Source organism: Bactrocera neohumeralis, chromosome 5, assembly GCF_024586455.1.
Source record: "Bactrocera neohumeralis isolate Rockhampton chromosome 5, APGP_CSIRO_Bneo_wtdbg2-racon-allhic-juicebox.fasta_v2, whole genome shotgun sequence".
NCBI lineage: Eukaryota > Metazoa > Arthropoda > Insecta > Diptera > Tephritidae > Bactrocera > Bactrocera neohumeralis.
This window is the reverse complement of record NC_065922.1, coordinates 76,113,548-76,129,642: the sequence shown is the minus strand read 5'-3', so window position 1 is coordinate 76,129,642 and position 16,095 is coordinate 76,113,548. Positions and strand designations below refer to the sequence as shown.

Sequence of the window (16,095 nt, the reverse complement as noted above, 5' to 3'; positions counted from 1 at the left end):
GCTGAGAATGATGTTTAGCTATGCGGTCGAGGGCAAGCTGACTGCTGACGCTTTGTTCGTTTAATTTCGTTGGAGTGTTTGTTTGTGTGTGTATGTGTGTGTGTGTAGTTGCGCCGCGACGCTGTGCTGACTGTGCCAGAGTTTGAGTTTGAGGATGCACGAATGACAAGATGCTGACATTGACGTTGAAAATGCGACATGACAGCGGAACACGATGAAAGAAACAGGATGCATGTTGCCATTTTCGTGGTGCAGCAATCTCTTTTTTTCGTTTAAAATATAACACATACATTTTTTTCTAAATAGTACCCCGAGCGAAGGGTACACCTAGAATGAGGGTGATTGGAGAAAGATAAACGGCGAAAAAACTAAATGTGATTAAAACATCCTTAAGAAGCTTAACGAACCGAAGAAACGAAAAAACACAAGCAAAAACGCAAGTGGCAAATGAAAATGAGATTCAGTAAAAAATTAAGAATTTCAAAAAGAGGCATAAAACATAGTAACATAACATAGCATAACATAGCTTAAATCAGCATAAAAGCATTACAAATAAAAAAATTATATAATAACATAACATACAGCAACATAGCAAAACATAACGTTACATAACATAACATAACGTTACATAAAAACGTAAATCAACATGTAAGCATTTCAAATTTAAAAAAAATTTAGAAATAACTTAACATAATGTAACACAACTTAACATAGTGTAATATAACTTAACGTAAATCAGCATGTAAGCATTTTAAATAAAAATATTAGGAAATAAAACAACATAACATGACGTAACGTAACATAACATAACATAACGTGACATAACTTAGCATAAATTAGAATGTAAACATTTCAAATAAAAATATTATAAAATAAAATAATATAGCATAAAACAAAGTAACATAGCATAACATAACCCAACATAGCCTAACGTAACATAGCACAACATAACTTTACATAACATAACTAAGCATTTCAAATAAAAAAATTATAGAATCAAATAACATAGCATAACATAACTTACTTAACACAACGTAGTATAACGTGACATGGCACAACGTATCATGACGTACGAAACCATAATACAAAATAACATTACAAAGTATAAAATAACATAATAACCGCACGGCACAGCACAATCAATAAATAAAGGTCTCTGCATACGCCAATAGTTAAAATATGTACGTCATTACGTGCTTACGTAATTTATTTGTTCCGTTATTAAGGTTCATACAACTCGACCACATAAACAACCCCCCTTCCATATATTTTATGACTGCGCTAATATATGTATTATAACATTGAATTAAGTAAGTTTCAGTTTCCCAGGGCGTCATTATCTTTGTGATTATAACACGCTGTATTGACATGAGCGTCGCTGCCAAGAAGTCTTGGGGAGAAAAACAACAATAAACATACAGGGCGCTGATAAGCCGCCGTGTTTAGCGCGTCGAAATCTTTGCTTTCTCGGCTTTGACGTAGAAATGCTATAAGTGTGAGCGGTGGATAGTGGGCAGGGCCGCTTAATGTGCCATAGATGGGTCGGAGGAGAGGAAACGTTTGTGATAATTGTAGAAAAGTTTTGCGAAAAATTCCAATAATACAACATTACATTAATAAACAATTCAGCAGCAGTTGAGCAATGTGTCATTGAGCGATTGTTAGGAGACGCGCGTTTGATAACAAATTCGATTTGCAATCTGGAATATTAACAAATATATGAATGAAAGTGGTTTCCGAAAGCGCCGTAGTCATGCGAATGAAGTCCAAGTGGGCTAAAGAATATAAATATGTTACATATAGTAGAATATGACCTAGCAAAAATGAGGATGACTGCAGAAAATTTGGGGATATAATTCTCTGAAAGAACTTTTGTACCAGATATATTACCATATGCAAGGTACTTGGGATAATTTCGGGTAACTGCAGCCTGAAGGAGAATTTTTATTAACTATGTCGACTTCTTACAAACTCTTTATAATATCAGTGATGTCCTCATGATTCTCTGAGCTCCGAACTCACAAAATAAATTTCAGAAAAGACAACCATCAAAGTGTTGGACAAAATTCAGCACACGAATCAAGAGAAAACCAAAGATTTGTTCTACAAAAGAAGTAGTCTATAATGCTGTACTGGCTGCGAAGTTTCTTTGTATCCAAAGTAGAGTAGATAGTAATATATCGTCTACCGACGGACTGCTTATATATTATTATAAAAATTGTTGTACAAGATTTTAGAAACTGTCTATACCAAGTTTTGAGGCCACAACCTGTCGTATCTACTTAGTACATCTTTACTCCGCTGTTTTATAAGGCGAATGCGGAAACGTGCTAAAGAATTCAAATTTGCTTAATATCGGCTCAAAATGGCTTTAACTTGTGTCAAATAAGACAAAAATGCGCGAAAGAAGAGTGCGAGGCACAGAAAAAAGTTTGATAACGCGAGAAAAAGATTGATGACCTGAAGATATGTTTCGAATCAGCTTACTGAAAGAGAGCGCTCTGGAAGCAAAATATTTTTACTCTTCACTAAGGAAAAAACTAAACTCTCTCACTAATGTCGCACTTCTCAAGCTCCAGCTTACACCACCAAGCTTTCCTTCGAAGATACTCGCCTGGCCGTCTTTCCATTATATCTTATACTTTTGCACTAACTACTCCTATCCACCGCTCTAACAGATATTTTATTGCCCAACATCATTAAATACCTCGTGCGTCAACAACGCAACCCGTCGTCCTTGATCGCCACAAGATTCGCATCGTAAAATGTATGAAAGAAAGAGCCGCAGCGTCAGCAGTATTCGCCAAAACATTTTGCACACATTGTTCTATAATAGAAATAAATTCTTTGCGATTTTACAATTTCCTGCTGGCCGCGACCGTCAACGCTGCTATTGTTGGTTTACCGCGACTGCGTTGTATTGTTGGCGTCTGGCAACGGGAAGCGTTGGCGCCATTTTTATTAGGCAACAAAACCGAAATTAGCAAAAACAAACAAAGCTGTAAACAGTTGCACACACATACTATCGTGTCTGTGTACCAGTGTAAGCGCAACAATGGCACAGTCGTCGTTTCAAAATGTTTACGCTTGTTTGGCTGACTTTTTGTTTGATTTTCGGCGATCATCAACGTTGCTACAGTGTCATTGCTATTGTTTTTGTTGCAACAATAGCTTGTTTTTGTAAAAATTTTGCTATTGCACTCTTGTCTTATGCAGATGCGCAGCTGTGGCAGCTGCGCGCATAGATATTTTCCCGTGTTTGCCCATTTCGCTGCGATTTGCATGCGCGCTCGGCCACTTCCGTCATGCGATTGCGCGCGGCGCACACCTCGCCATGGCCACCAACCTGCCAGTCGGCCAGCCACGCTTTGGCAATTTAAATTCTCGCTTGTTATTTACAATTTTTGGTATGTTGCGCGCATGTTGAAGCCGCTGCTGCTGCTGCTGCTGCTCCAACTCATGGCTGCGGCGCGTCTATACATAAATTTCAGCTATTTTCCATGCTTTTGTTATCATTGTTGTTGGGCGCTTGTCGTTTTTTCGGCATTTTTGCATAGTCATCGCATTTAATTGCCACATTAAAAATGTAAACATTGAGTTGCTGTTGGTACTGCCGCCGCTGCAACCAAAAATGGATGCGCGCAACAGCATGTTGTTCCGCGGATCGTGGGTAGCGCGCTAAAAGCATTTGAACGCGCTTCCGCATAGCTAATTTCAGTCATTTAGGTTTGATTTCAGTCTTAGACATATACATACTTGCAAGCCAAGTAGTTGCAACAAAATATTTAAAATCACATTTTGTGGTTTTTTCGCTTTGGAAAAAAAATAAATTTCATAAATTTCTTTTATGCTCAACTTCACTTGTTTGCGTACTTGGCGACCTTTGCCTATTGCTGACCCTGCAATATCCGGTTATTTGGCAGCCTCAAAGCTCAGCTCTACGCCGAGCTATGGGCTGACGACGTTCGGCTCCAGCTCAGTGTTGACGTGCGAGGCGCAAAGTTCAGCTACTTCACCTCAAAACCTATTTTCAACGCAAATATTGCAAAATTGTAGCTTGTCAAGAGTTGCCACACAAGAAAACTGAAGGACTGACATCTGAGAAATTAAATACAGTTATGGTGCTTCACAAAAGAAATCTTAATGTGATCAAAAGTTAATATAAGCCACTAGATACCGTTAGTTATTCCGATATTGAGAGTGAATTTAGTTTACTACAGCACCTGAGGTCTCGCAGCTATACCTGAGCCTTAGATGACCGAAGAAGCTGCGCGTTAGCTGACAGCGTACGATTGAAAGAGTGATCACGAAATCCCCCTTGTATAGGTACAAAAGGTATAGCAAAGACGTCGTGCTTGAAGACTAATATCCAAACCTTGTCTGGAGTAAGATTCGCAAGGAGTTTCTAGCAAAACAAGGTCAACTGTGGAACCTGACAAAAACTATTGGGGCGACGACGTAGACTACTAGGTAGGAGCCTATAAATAAGTTCGATATAGGTACCTCCAGTTGCACTCCACTCAACCAAGGATCCAATAATAATGTTCTGATTTTAAGAAACCGAAAGCCGAAATTCTTTTGTATGCAAAACCTAATCTATAACTTCCAATTCTCTTTGGTCACCCTTATCTCCGCCAAGTGTGGTGCTCTGCAACGCGCCGCGTTACTAGCCAAACACCACTCCATGGTCCATGTCCAGCGCCAGGCCGCGCGTTTTCCATATGCCGTTGTTACAGAAAAATTATGGCAATTTCAGCGCAAAAAGTAATTTGCAATCTGTCGGGTTTTGCTATAAAAATTGAGTAGCGGCAACGAGTGATGCGCACAGTTTCTTTCATTCTTTAGCTGTTTGCGTCTTTTTTCATGGCATGTTTCCATTTAACCATTCAATTTTTATTTTTGTTTTCGCTTAATTTCAGCGCGCGTTTTCTTTGACCATATGCGTTCGTGCAGCTCGCCGGTGATTTGTTGTTGCTGCCATAGCCGCAGTAAATGGTTATTTTTTATTAGCAATTTTTTTCATGCCAACGACTCTTGCAATTGTCTGCGTAACGCTGGGCGTTGTACGCGCGCATGTGTTGTTGTAGCGAAACATTCCAAACAAGTGAATTTATAAGCATAAACGTGACTCAACCGTTGCGTGGCGCGGCTGTCGGCTGTCGGCCGCTGCTTTGCTGTGTATGTGTGGGGCGAAGACCATTGCGAATGCTTGTAATGGTGATTATGATATTGATAATGTCGGTAGGAGATAATTTCGCAGCCGCTGATGGTTTTACTGCTGATAGGTTTCGTGGCTACGTCGCGTACGAATATCTGCGTTGCAGTTTTTCGCTCTTTCCTGAAAACACTTACATATTTCTTTTGGCGAGCATTCGATTAGTGTTAAGACTTTTTAACGCTGCTTACGCGTTTAGTTACGCCCAGACTATTTGTGATGGCTGTTAAGTGCCACTGTGTTACAAAAATATCCACAACTTGTTAATCTGCATGGCGTGCGCTGCATGCGCTGAGCCTTCACCACCGTCACCATGCGGCTTCGCTCAGCTGCGCTTATTTCCTTTGCATATTGCATGCGCTGGTACGCACTGCGCGTCCAGCTTAGATTTTTTTGCTGCGCGCGCGCATTTGCTGTGTTGGAATGTGGCTAAATGCCTAAGCGTGCACCTAATCGCTGCACATTTTCCCATCATAAAAATTGCACATGGATCGGCGCGGTCTCTGAAGCAGGTTTATGCGACCACATGTACATTTCTCAAGTTATTATAGTTGCGCAACATAACTGGCGTACGCAACCACAACTAACTAACTGAGCCAATCTTTCTTTTTCTACTTGCAGAATGAGCCCGAATGCACACCGGAGCTGCCGGCCGCCAACCGCGCACTATTTCTGGAGAAGGTGCGCCAATCGAACGCCGCCTGCCAGAGTGGCGACTTTGTCACTGCCGTCATGCTTTATACGGACGCGTTGCAGCTCGATCCGGGCAACTATATACTCTACAGCAATCGTTCAGCGGCACGCCTCAAGCAGGGTCAGTTCGCGCTCGCACTACAGGACGCCACAAAGGCACGCGAATTGTGTCCGCAATGGCCGAAGGCGTACTTTCGGCAAGGTGTCGCACTGCAGTGTCTTGGTCGTTATGGTGAGGCGTTAGCTTCATTTAGCGCTGGTCTGGCGCAAGATACACAACACAAGCAGTTGCTGGCCGGACTGATGGAGGCGTCAGTGAAGAGTCCCCTGCGACATGCGCTGGAGCCCACATTTCAACAACTGCGCGCCATGAATCTAGACCAGTCACCATTTGTGGTGATATCCGTGGTCGGACAGGAGCTGCTACAGGCTGGTCAATATCATTCTGCAGTCACAGTGTTGGAAGCGGCTTTGCGTATCGGTTCCTGTTCCCTGAAATTACGAGGTTCTGTCTTCAGCGCCTTAAGTTCGGCGCATTGGGCGCTTAATCAGTTAGATAAGGCCATTGGTTATATGCAGCAGGACTTGGCAGTGGCTAAAAGTCTTGGCGATACGGCGGGAGAATGTCGCGCACATGGTAATCTTGGCTCGGCTTACTTCAGTCAAGGTTCATATAAGGAAGCGCTCACGGCACATCGTTACCAACTTGTGCTCGCGATGAAGTGTAAGGATACGCAAGCCGCCGCTACAGCGCTCACTTCATTAGGACATGTTTACACGGCTATTGGTGATTACCCCAATGCCTTGGCCAGCCACAAACAATGCGTGCAACTGGTGAAGCAGATCGGCGATCGCTTGCAGGAGGCGCGTGAGATCGGCAATGTCGGCGCTGTTTACTTGGCAATGGGTGAATTCGATTCGGCCGTTGATTGTCATACACAACATTTACGGCTGGCGCGCAAGTTAGGCAATCAAGTTGAAGAGGCGCGCGCTTACTCGAATCTCGGCTCAAGTCATCATTACCGACGCAACTTCGCGCAAGCAATCACTTTTCATGAGCAAGTGTTGCGCATCTCCAAGCAGCTGGGTGACCGTAATATTGAGGCGCGTGCATATGCTGGACTGGGACACGCGGCACGTTGCGCTGGTGACTGCGTGCAAGCGAAAAAATGGCATGAGAAGCAACTAGAAATGGCGCTGGCTGCACGCGACAAAGTGGGTGAGGGTCGCGCTTGTTCCAATTTAGGTATTGTCTATCAACTACTCGGCGAACACGATGCCGCGCTTAAGTTACATCAGGCCCATCTAACTATCGCGCGGCAGTTGCACGACCGCGCGGGTATGGGTCGCGCTTATGGCAATATTGGCAATGCCTACTCAGCCGCTGGACTCTATGAGGCGGCCATCAAATACCACAAGCAAGAATTGACGATCAGTAAGGAGGTGCACGATCGGAGCGCTGAAGCATCCACACATGGTAATCTCGCAGTTGCGTACCAGGCTTTGGGCGCGCACGATATGGCGCTTATGCATTACCGCGCTCATTTGAATATCGCGCGAGAACTTAAGGACACGGCTGGTGAAGCCTGCGCTCTACTAAATTTAGGCAATTGCTTCAGCTCACGCCAAGAGTTTGCTCAGGCGGTGCCCTACTACGAACAGTATTTGATGCTCTCACAGGAACTGGGCGATGTGGCAGCTGAGGGTAAAGCATGTCACTTTCTGGGTTATGTCCACTACTGCATTGGTAATTATCGAGAGGCGGTGCGATACTACGACCAAGACTTAGCATTGGCGAAAGATTTGCAGGACAAAATAAATATGGGACGCGCTTACTGTAATTTGGGTCTAGCGCATTTGGCTTTGGGCAATACGCAAGCTGCTCTGGAGTGTCAAAAGTATTTTCTCGCTGTGGCGCATATGACAAATCATCTTCCAGGCAAGTTTCGTGCGCTCGGCAATATCGGTGACATATTAGTGCGTACAGCTGAGCATGAGGAGGCAGTTAAAATGTATCAACGGCAACTTACACTTGCGCGACATGCACGTGAACGACCGCTTGAGGCCGCAGCTTGCGGTGCGCTCGGCTTGGCACATCGTCTTATAAAGAAATTCGATAAAGCACTCGGCTATCACACACAGGAACTGGCGCTAAGGCAGGAGATGTCCGATTTACCCGGCGAGTGTAAAGCGCATGGTCACTTGGGCGCTGTTCACATGGCTTTAGGGAACTACCAACACGCGGTCAAGTGTTATCAGGAACAACTAGGACGTGCTCAAGAGCTGCAGGACTCCGGTATCGAAGCTCAATCTTTCGGCAATCTGGGCATCGCCAAACTTAACATGGGTCTATATGAAGATGCCATCGGTTATTTGGAACAACAATTAGGCACCCTGGAACGCGTTAATATGCCAACTACACAGCATGATCGCGCGCGTGCACTTGGTCATCTGGGCGATTGCTATGATGCCTTGGGCGACTTTGAGGAAGGCATTAAGTGTCATGAACGTCATTTACAACTTGCTACTGCGCTGCAAAGCTATCGCGATCAGGAACGCGCCTACCGTGGTCTGGGACATAGCCATCGCGCGCTTGGTAATCTGCAAGAAGCACTCGTTTGTTTAGAGAAACGGCTGGTTGTGGCGCACGAACTCGGTAGTCCTGAAGTGAAAGCAGTTGCGTATGGAGATTTAGGAAATATACACTCGGCGCTAGGTAACTACGAACAAGCTGTCAACTGTTTGGAGCATCAACAAGAAATCGCGCGTGAGTTGGGCGATCGCGCTTTAGTTTCAGATGCCACTAGCGCCTTGGGTAATGTCTATCAACGTATGAGCGATGCCGATGGCGCATTACGTTTGCATAAAATGGATTTGGAAATGTGTGAACACTTGGGCGCTGGTGCGTTACAAGCGCGCGCTTGTGGAAACTTGGGCGCAGTTTACGAATCCATACGCAGCTTTGTTGATGCAGTGAAATTCTACGAAAAACAATTGGCGTTGACAGCAGATAGGCTCAGCAAGGCATATGCTTGTGGTTCCCTCGGTGAGTACTTTTTTAAACTATATTAATATTACGTAATTTTTTCTGACTAACCGCTATTCACATAGGTCGCGTTTTTCATCAAATGGGTCAGCATCCTCAAGCCATTAATTTTCTGCGACAAGGTCTGTCGATCGCACAATCGATCAACAAATCGGAAGAAGAGGCCAAAATAAGATATCAACTTGGTAAGTCAGGCGATCATGTAAATATGTAGTTCCTTTTAATTTCTTGGTTAACACGATTTCCTTCCAGGTCTTGCTCTACGCGCTTCCGATGACAACGAAGACGCGCGCACACAAATGGAAACAGCCGCACAGCTGCTGGAGTCTGTGCGATATGATCAGCGCAGTCCTGAAGGTCGCACAAGTCTTTTCGATCTGCAGACGTCTTGCTATCACATTCTACAACAAATTCTTGTCGCAACTCAACGCAGTGAAGACGCATTGGTAGCCGCAGAGCGCTGCAAAGCACGCACCAGCCCAGACACGAACAGTATATCTCGTAAAACAACCATTACTTGCAGCGAATCCATCTATGACATTGTTAATCGTACCAAGACCAACGTACTATACTTTAGTTTAGCCGGCGATGAACTCTATGCTTGGTTTCTCCAACCACAGAAGGGAATTGTGCGTTTCCACGTTGTACACATTAATGAGGAGACCCTTAAGATATCCAATGAGAAACTTACAGAACTCTCAAAGAATACACGACAAAAAGGTAGTCTCCTGGAGCGCTATATTAACATGGTGCGCGATAATTTGGGCGTAAACTCAGATAGCGTTCTATTAGAAGGCGATGGTAGTGGCTGGCGATCGAGTTCCGAAAATCTACTTGATGATTTTGCCAACGAACGAAGTGGTTTCCTGCGCATGGTCAATCGTAACCACTTGATGAATTCGTCCAACTACTCCTTAAGTTCGTTATTCAGTTTGGGCTCTGTGGGTGGTTCAGTGGCAAGTCTGCAAGGCTCTACACGCTCCATAGGTAGTCTACAGGGCTCTACACGCTCGCGACGTGCACCCACTTTGCCCGCTTGGCAGGGCCCCACTTGCTTACATACACTCTATAATCTACTCTTGGAGCCATTCGACGACTTGCTGCCATCAGGTTGTTCAGTTTCACGACAAGGGCGAAAGGAGCTCATTTTGGTGTTGGAAAATGAACTTTACCTAGTGCCATTCGCCATATTACGCAGCTCCAAGGAAGATGGCGAATACTTATCAGAACGTTGTTCAATAATTACGATACCCTCGTTGCAATCGCTCCGTTTGAAGAGCAAAATCCTACGCACACGTGAACTTACGGAAAATCTAAGCACTGCCTTGGTAGTCGGCGGTCCTCGTATACCTTCCGTACTGTCCGAAACGTGGGGTTGGTCGGAATCCCCTGCTTCGTTGCAAGAAGCCGCTATGGTTGCTGATATGCTACAAGCAAAGGCCATTGCGGGCTGCAATGCCACCAAAGAAGCAGTTATATCTGAGCTACCAACCGCAGAATGTGTACACTTTGCCGCTAACCTCAGCTGGAAGCTGGGAGCGGTAGTGTTAAGCCCAGGCGATGTGGTGGATTCGCAGACGCAGAAACGTTATTATCAATCGACGACCGGTGCTGGCACACAGGAGGAGGAAACTAATGAACTTTCTGGTGGCAATATAGAGTTGCCACAACTCTCAGACTTTATACTGTCCGCTGCAGATGTGCTCACCATGAAACTCAACGCTAAATTGGTTGTGTTGAGCTCCTATCACTCGATTGAACCCATTACTGGTGCAGGTGTTGCCAACTTGGCAGGTAGTTGGCTATGTGCTGGTGCAGGAGCTGTACTTATATCTCTATGGCCAGTACCCGAAACAGCTGCCAAAATATTATTGCGCGCGTTTTACTCCGCGCTCTTACAAGGTGCACGCGCTGCTAGGTAAGTTCCCTCTAGTATGGGTATAAACAGGAATAACACCCTTTCCTTTAATTTTTCACAGAGCTCTCGCCGAAGCCATGCAGACAGTCCAGCACACTAAACATTTTGCTCATCCTGCCAACTGGGCTGGTTTCCTTCTAATTGGTGGTAATGTGCGTCTTTCCAATAAAGTTGCCATGATGGGAAATGCACTGTGTGAACTAATGCGTACGCCCGATAAATGTCGCGATGCTCTACGTGTCTGCTTACACCTAGTTGAAAAGAGCTTACAACGCATACATCGTGGTCAAAAGAATGCAATGTACACAACACAGAAAAGCATTGAGAATAAGGCAGGACCAGTAGGTGGTTGGAAAGATCTTCTGATGGCAGTAGGTTTTCGCTTTGAGCCTGCTGCTAATGGCATACCATCAAGTGTTTTCTTTCCGCAATCCGATCCGGAAGATCGTCTTTCACAATGCTCCGCTAGCCTACAAGCCTTGTTGGCATTGACGCCGCTCACTTTGCAAGCGTTGGCAAAGTTAGTCAATAGCGCCGATGTGGCGGATGATATCATTACACTTATAAGAAATGTTTTGGCACAATTTCCGCCCAAAGGTGCCGCTGAAACGGAGGCCTGCATAGAGATACCCTTGAGTGTGCGCTTGTGGCGCGTGGCAGGTTGTCACGAACTTTTGGCATCCATTGGTTTCGATCTAACAGAGGTCGGCCAGGACCAAGTAACATTACGTACAGGCAAACAAGCGAACCGCCGCAACTGTCAATTTGTACTGCAGGCTTTGTTGGCACTATTTGGTAAGTTAATGTGATGTAATCTCATGGGAACTCTTTTAATTAATATCTATCATACATTCTAGACACTCAAGAGGCACCGAAAAGCTTGGGTTTGGACTCATCCAGCAGCTGTGAATCGCTCGCTGACGAAACACACGCCGAATTACAAGTATCTGTATCCAATCCAGCACTCGCGTTAACATCAACACCTACAGCAACTACATCCCACCTATTGGCAGATACCACCAAACCCTTGGGACTTGGTTTGCCATTGCCACCACTTAATCGCACACGCGTGATTAGCAGCAGCGGCAGCGCATTTATATCGTATGTACGCCGTCGCGGTGAACCAGATGGTGGACGTACTGACACTGAATCTATACCAAGCGCGCCAGACAGTGCTGGTTCAGCACTTTATCCCACGCAGGATTCTAGCTTGGCCAACACTACTGACAGCGAACTATCAGATGGTTACATCTCGCAAGCGCATATTAATAAAACCACAGGACCTCGTTTAGGTTATTCCAGTTTACGTGCACCCGTACGCGTATCACGTCCTGGTGGTGGTGGTGAAAGTGATGCCGCATTTACTCCCAGTCCTCCGGTGACTACACAAAATCCAGTGGAGCAAAATGTATCCATGGCGTTAGCACATCAAACTCGTATACGTAATCTTTATTCAAGCGCAGGTATGAACTATCTAGGTGATAGTGTCATTCCAGAAATGAGTGTTGTGCCAAATGGCATTTCCCGACGTCCAGACAGCTCCAGCTCGGCTAGTTCCACCACCGACTGGGAAATATCGGGACATGCAACGGTCTTACGACGTAACAATCAACCACCTCCGCATCCTGGACATATGCCTCCACTGCCACCACCTAGACAAAACTTACCGTTGGTCGACAGTTTACGACCTGTGCCACCAATGGCGCCTGTCTACAACAACCTTGGACCCACTACATCGTTGGTCGGTCCCACCATGTTATCAGCTAACTTGGAATCTACAAGCTCTGAATCAGAAATTGAGCGTGGACTTGAATTAACTCAGACGCCGATGTCACACTTCCGTCTTAAACCTAAAATTAAACTGGGTAACGCACAGTCATCGGTGGCTGCACGTCTCAGCAAAGAGCATGCACTCTTCATGGATCGACTTAATATACGTACAGAAGCTCCTACAAATATGAATGCGAACCACCAAGGTGCTTCTGGCACAGCCAGCGCACTTGCTGGTAGTCGCAAGCCTTTAAGTCTGCCCGAAGAAGACGATAATGCGCTTATTGTAAACGCATCGAATCTATACTTCTCTCAAGCTGATACCGAGCTGCTAAACGAGGCAAAGAAGGACCTCAAATCAACAGCCACAAATGCTACAACGGCAATTAGCAATCAAAGTGCCGCATCCAAAGAGGCGAGCAAAGTGAATCAGAAGAGTATACAAGACTCAATAATGCGACATATGAATCGCGAAACTCCCACCATCTCGGAGGTATACCATGAACGTAATCTTGGCCTAGGCCTAGCGCCACCACTCTCCAAATTACTCCTAAGCAAGAACTACGACGATGAGCCCAGTGTGAGTAGCAGCAGCAGCAAACTTAGCAATACCTGTACCATAAAGAGTATTGTTGATGCTGTCAGTGAGCTGGAACTCAGTGGTACCTCCTCCTCATCATCAGTGAGCACGGCTAACACGAAAACTATGAATATACCACCACATAGCACAGCCAATAGCATTAGCAACCCGACTAATGTCAGCAGCAACTGTGGCGTTACTAATACAAGCAGCAGCAACAACAATGGAAATGTGCACAATACCGTCGCAACCACAAAAGAGACTTGCTCCATTTGTGGTGAACCCGCAGACATCATTTGTCGTTGCAAAGCGGCCACGGTACAAAAGAAAGGCACACTCAAACCCTGGCTAAGCAATGTGCCTTCGAGTATAGTGAAAGCCAGTGAACTGACCACCGCCGATATATTGGAACGACAGCATAAGATCAAAATGAATGTCGGCACGATCAAAACGAAAGCCGAGGTAGTCACAAATATGACTATGACAAATGTTAAACGCGCCAGCAGCCCCTTCAACGAGTTCTGCCGTCGGGATGAGGGTGATGGCAGATCCGTAGCGGACTCACAATGCAGCAGTACCTACAAAACGGCGGCGGCGGTGTTGGGTAATAACGCTAATGGAAATGGTGGCACAGCGAGTAACAAGGAAGGCGCAAAATGTGCTACTCAAACCGGAGGCAACGCTGTGCTGGGTAGAAAGATGTGAAGAATTATGAACAATACGGTCGGGTCTACGAAAACGATGTTGTATTTATTTACGAAGTTCTTCATATAGCAATTACAAATAATCGCACATATCGTACGTATACAAAACACTAAGGTATTGACTGGAACTGAGCTGAAAATAAGCCGACAATATATTACGTCGGAGATTGTTGTCATGCAGGAAGACAAACAAATAATGCTTATTCAAGCTTGCAAACTAAAGTTTGATTTGCAAAATTTTATAAACGAACTTTTCTTTCAAGAATAATTAAGTAATTATATTCATATTTAATAAAAAAATTTAATTAACTTAGAATCACGGAGGTTTTAAGTAATTTTAAAATAGGCAAATAGCAATTATTATCTAAAGAGTATTTTTAATCATAAATAAGATATTATTACAATGAATGTTTTCAATTTATTAGTAAAATAATTAAAACTCTTTAAATGTTTCTAAAGGATAAGAAGAAGAGAAGTGTATTTTACTAGAAGTTGTACAGTTTTAAGCTTAGAATACATATTTCTTAAACTTAATGTACTATCATACATTAAACCGTTAACTTGCCGTATCTTTTACATTATTTTTATGTAAGAATTATTTTCTCTGTATTGATTTTGAACTAAAAGACTCAATTGTGTATTAGTTAAGTGCGATTTGCATTTATTTTAATAAATATTAAATACTGAAAAATTAAACTGTATTTTTAATCAAACGTAAAACACGTCAAAAAGTAATAAGACCTTTATTATGAGTAATTATGAACTCTTAACCATTTATTTTGTTCACCACAACATGCCACTAAATCAAACTTATCTAACAGACATTATTTTAGGAACAAATTCCAACCTCAAACAGCTCCTGTCTTGTCTAATCTCTCACGTAAAGAATTAACCCAAAAATACATCAACTGTGACACCATAAATCACAGATCTCGCTGAAAAAAAATTCAAAGAATAAAACTCCAAGGTCACGAATTCCAACAAGAGCCTTTTCCTTTCAAAGCTCGCGTGCGGGATCGTAATTGCTAAAGGCCAGTTAACGGAACCAAAATATGATCTTCCTCTGATAGCTTCATAATTTTAACTCAGCAAAGACTGAAATGACCCCAAAACTTTTGTGCAGACATAAATCACAGCAGTCTGCTCATAATGATTTAGTATAGTAATATTCTATACATAGCCATTTTCTATATATATTTAATTGTTATTAGATTTTAATTGTTTGTCATTTTTTGGTTTGCGATAAGGAAACAAACAAATTACTCAAGTAAATAATAGATTCTGATGCTGTAAACAATTTTTTTAGTGGCTATAAATAATTGCAACAATTATAAAAAAATTATGCGTAGAATAGATTATTTGGGCAAAAATAGGAATTTCACTTAGCAGATCAATACCAAGAAAAAAAATTTATATATAAAAATAAACAAAAATGTATAAAAATAAAAGTCTTAAAAACTATAAAATATAATAACTTTTTGACAGAAAAGTAATTTTTTGGCGTACTTACCGGTTAAGTAAAAACCGCTCACTAAAAAGGTGTTTCCAAAATATATTTTACGTTCATAGATTAATTAGAGTTTTTCATAGTTAAAATGTTTAGGCAAACGTTAATAAGAATTTTTTAAATTATATTTTTACGAAAAACATTTTCCTTAATTTACACTTTTTGCACAAACTTTGAACACAAAACATGTGGCGCTATAATTTTTTGCACTTAGATATATTAACGGCATTTACTGCTCTTTTAGATTAAATTTTTAATTATAACATTATTTTTTTCATTTAACACATATATTCTTATATATATAATTTACTGCACTTAAAATGATTAATGGCATTTACTGCTCTTTTCTATTATTATTTTTTTATTAAAACACGACTTTCTTTTTTAAATAACACACACTTTATATTTATTTTAACAACTTTTTTGCATTCATTTTAACTTTTTTACTTAAATTACATTTTTAAACACAGCCAACTTATATTTTTAACGGAACACATTTTGATAAATTTTTATTATTATGATTTAACTTTAATGGCATTTCCTGCTCTTTTATTAAACACACTATTTTTTTAATTAACACAAAATTTCTTTTATTTATTTTATCAATTTACACTTTTTTGCACATTTTTTACGAACAACACTACCACTATATATTTTCGACG

The 16,095-nt window shown here is 42.6% G+C and overlaps 2 protein-coding genes across 2 annotated transcripts in view; one reads left to right on the top strand and one right to left on the bottom strand.

Moving 5' to 3' along the window:
* LOC126760262 (tetratricopeptide repeat protein 28) overlaps positions 1 to 14,515 on the top strand; it is a 43,019-nt gene extending 28,504 nt beyond the window's left edge. Inside the window, exons 3-7 of the mRNA XM_050475757.1 lie at positions 5,837 to 8,954; positions 9,020 to 9,139; positions 9,207 to 10,872; positions 10,934 to 11,667; positions 11,730 to 14,515. Coding sequence (XP_050331714.1) covers positions 5,837 to 8,954; positions 9,020 to 9,139; positions 9,207 to 10,872; positions 10,934 to 11,667; positions 11,730 to 13,927 — 7,836 coding nt within the window. The 3' untranslated portion in view covers positions 13,928 to 14,515. The remainder of the gene's footprint in view (positions 1 to 5,836; positions 8,955 to 9,019; positions 9,140 to 9,206; positions 10,873 to 10,933; positions 11,668 to 11,729) is intronic.
* The window catches only part of LOC126760257 (uncharacterized), a 460,595-nt gene extending 444,948 nt beyond the window's left edge, over positions 1 to 15,647 (bottom strand). The window contains exon 1 of the mRNA XM_050475749.1: positions 15,437 to 15,647. The gene's annotated coding sequence lies outside the window, so the exon portion shown is untranslated. The remainder of the gene's footprint in view (positions 1 to 15,436) is intronic.
* Positions 15,648 to 16,095: the final 448 nt, after the last annotated feature.